We start from the raw sequence: 2,505 nt of genomic DNA on the forward strand, positions 1-2,505 counted from the left end.
TCTGTTTCCTGTTTTCGAATAATCAATATGTTCTTCGTGTAAATAAGAAAACAAAACACAATCCAATCCCACTTGATCAGTGTTACTTGAAACTCCAGCGAGGAGACAACACTGAGCGCCTAGCCTGGCACTTCCGGTGGCTGTAAGCAGTCAGCCCGGACTCCAGTGGGGGAGGTGTGGTTGAGGGCCTAGGGAGATAAGAGTGCCATGACTTTCTGACCTTGTTCCCCTCGACCCTTCTCTGCCAGGTGGAAATGCTGGAGAGGAAGTATGGGGGCTCCTTCCTGAGCCGCAGGGCTGCCAGGACCATCCAGACAGCCTTCCGCCAGTACCGCATGAACAAGAACTTTGAGCGGCTACGCAGCTCAGCCTCCGAAAGCCGCATGTCCCGCCGCATCATCCTTTCCAACATGCGGATGCAGTTCTCCTTTGAGGAGTATGAGAAGGCACAGAACCCCGCGTACTTCGAGGGCAAGCCTGCCTCGCTGGACGAGGGTGCCATGGCTGGTGCCCGGAGCCACCGGCTTGAACGGGGGCTCCCGTATGGAGGCTCCTGTGGTGGGGGCATTGATGGTGGTGGAAGCTCCGTCACCACATCTGGAGAGTTTTCTAATGACATCACAGAGCTTGAGGACTCCTTCTCCAAACAGGTCAGGATCTCTGAAAAGGGCCCTTCTTTCCCATCCCCATGTCCTGGCTACTCCTACTTTTTACCTAGATTGCAAACTGAAAGAAGTTGTGTGACAGGCATTTAATAACAGCAAATAGCTACCATCTGAGTTAGGACTGTGACAATAATAAGAAAGAACTGGCAAGACAGAAAATTACATTTTTTTTTTTTTTTTTTTTGAGACGGAGTTTTGCTTTTGTCACTCAGGCTGGACTGCAATGGGACGATCCTGGCTCACTGCAACCTCTGCCTTCTGGGTTCAAGCAGTTCTCCTGCCTCAGCCTCCCAAGTAGCTGGGATTACAGGCATGTCCCACCATGCCCAGCTAATTTTGTATTTTTAGTAGAGATGGGGTTTCTCCATATTGGCCAGGCTGGTCTCGAACTCCTGACCTCAGGTGACCTACCCGCCTTGGCCTCCCAAGTGGCTGCGATTACAGGCGTGAGCCGCTGCACCCAGCCAGAAATTACATTGTTAAAACAAGCAAGTTAAAAATATGGGTGTTTTGTGCTCTTCCCTTCTTGTGGAAAAAAAATATATATGGGTATATAGAAAAAATAAGAAAAAAAGTTCTCACTATTTGGAACTTGATCTACTGTTATCAAGTAAAGCTTAACTCACAGGTAATGAGCTCCGACTGTGTGCCTCTGCTGTATATGCCTCACACCAGATCTGTGAGACAGGGATTATTTGTTATTTGGTTTTTTTGAGACAGAGTTTTGCTTTTGTTGCCTAGGCTGGAGTGCAATGGGGTGATCTCGGCTCACTGCAACCTCCACCTCCCGGGTTCAAGCGATTTTCCTGCCTCAGCCTCCCGAGTAGCTGGGATTACAAGCATGCGCCACCACGCCCGCCTAATTTTGTATTTTTAGTAGAGACGGGGCTTCTCCATGTTGGTCAGGCTGGTCTCGAACTCCTGACCTTGTGATCCACTGGCCTTGGCCTCCCAAAGTGCTGAGATTACAGGAGTGAGCTACCACGCCCGGCCGAGACAGGGATTATTATTTCCTTTTAATAGAGTAGGAGACTGAGGCTAAGGACCTGGACCTGGTCCTGATCCTGGTGCTCAAGGATCCCAATGCAGTAGGAAATGGCAGACATGTGTGCATTACTGTCTCCTGAAGTAGAGTGTGCTCTGAGCCACGAGAAAGGCTATAGTATAATGTATAGTACCTCGGTTACCCAGAGGAGGGAGAGGAAACTTTCTTCTGGGAGAACCACAGAAAACCTATTTGAGAAAACAACACTGGAGCTGGGTCTTACCAGACAGAAAAGATTTAGCAAGTTGGAAATATCTGGGAGGGTATTGCTTACATAGGCGTTGCATCAGCAAAAGCATGGAGGGGTGGGATTGTAACGCAGTAAGGGTAATGTGGGCTTGGGGTGTGTCGACATTCTTGCCCAGGTGTGAATCCCAGTTCTGCCATTTCCCATTTGACAAACTGTTTAACCACACTGAAACTTGATCAATAAAATGGAGAGAAAACTCTTTTAGAGCTGTTTGGAAGACTCAGTGCAACTATACAGGTATTATATATGAAAGCACCTAGTATATAGTAGCTGCTAAATACATATTAGTTTTCTTCATAAAACCAAGAAGGTACTTGGTAGAGATTAGTGAATGAATGGATGAAGCTTTATAAGAGAAAAAGTCACTCTGCTCTAACCTCTATGATCTGGCCTTGCCATCAGCCTGGGCATGCCTCCTTGGAGCTGGTGAAGAGGTGGAGGGAAGAAAAGGAATATTGAAAGGAAGATCTATATCATTCGTCCATTCATTCATACAACAGATTTTTTTTTTTTTTTTTTTTTTGAGATGGAGTTTCGCTCTTGTT

The 2,505-nt window shown here is 47.2% G+C and overlaps 1 protein-coding gene across 1 annotated transcript in view; it reads left to right on the forward strand.

Moving 5' to 3' along the window:
* IQSEC2 (IQ motif and Sec7 domain ArfGEF 2) overlaps positions 1–2,505 on the forward strand; it is a 47,358-nt gene that overhangs the window by 27,122 nt on the left and 17,731 nt on the right. Inside the window, exon 4 of the mRNA XM_037734592.1 lies at positions 249–650. Coding sequence (XP_037590520.1) covers positions 249–650 — 402 coding nt within the window. The remainder of the gene's footprint in view (positions 1–248; positions 651–2,505) is intronic.

This window comes from Cebus imitator, unplaced genomic scaffold (assembly GCF_001604975.1).
Source record: "Cebus imitator isolate Cc_AM_T3 unplaced genomic scaffold, Cebus_imitator-1.0 Scaffold640, whole genome shotgun sequence".
NCBI lineage: Eukaryota > Metazoa > Chordata > Mammalia > Primates > Cebidae > Cebus > Cebus imitator.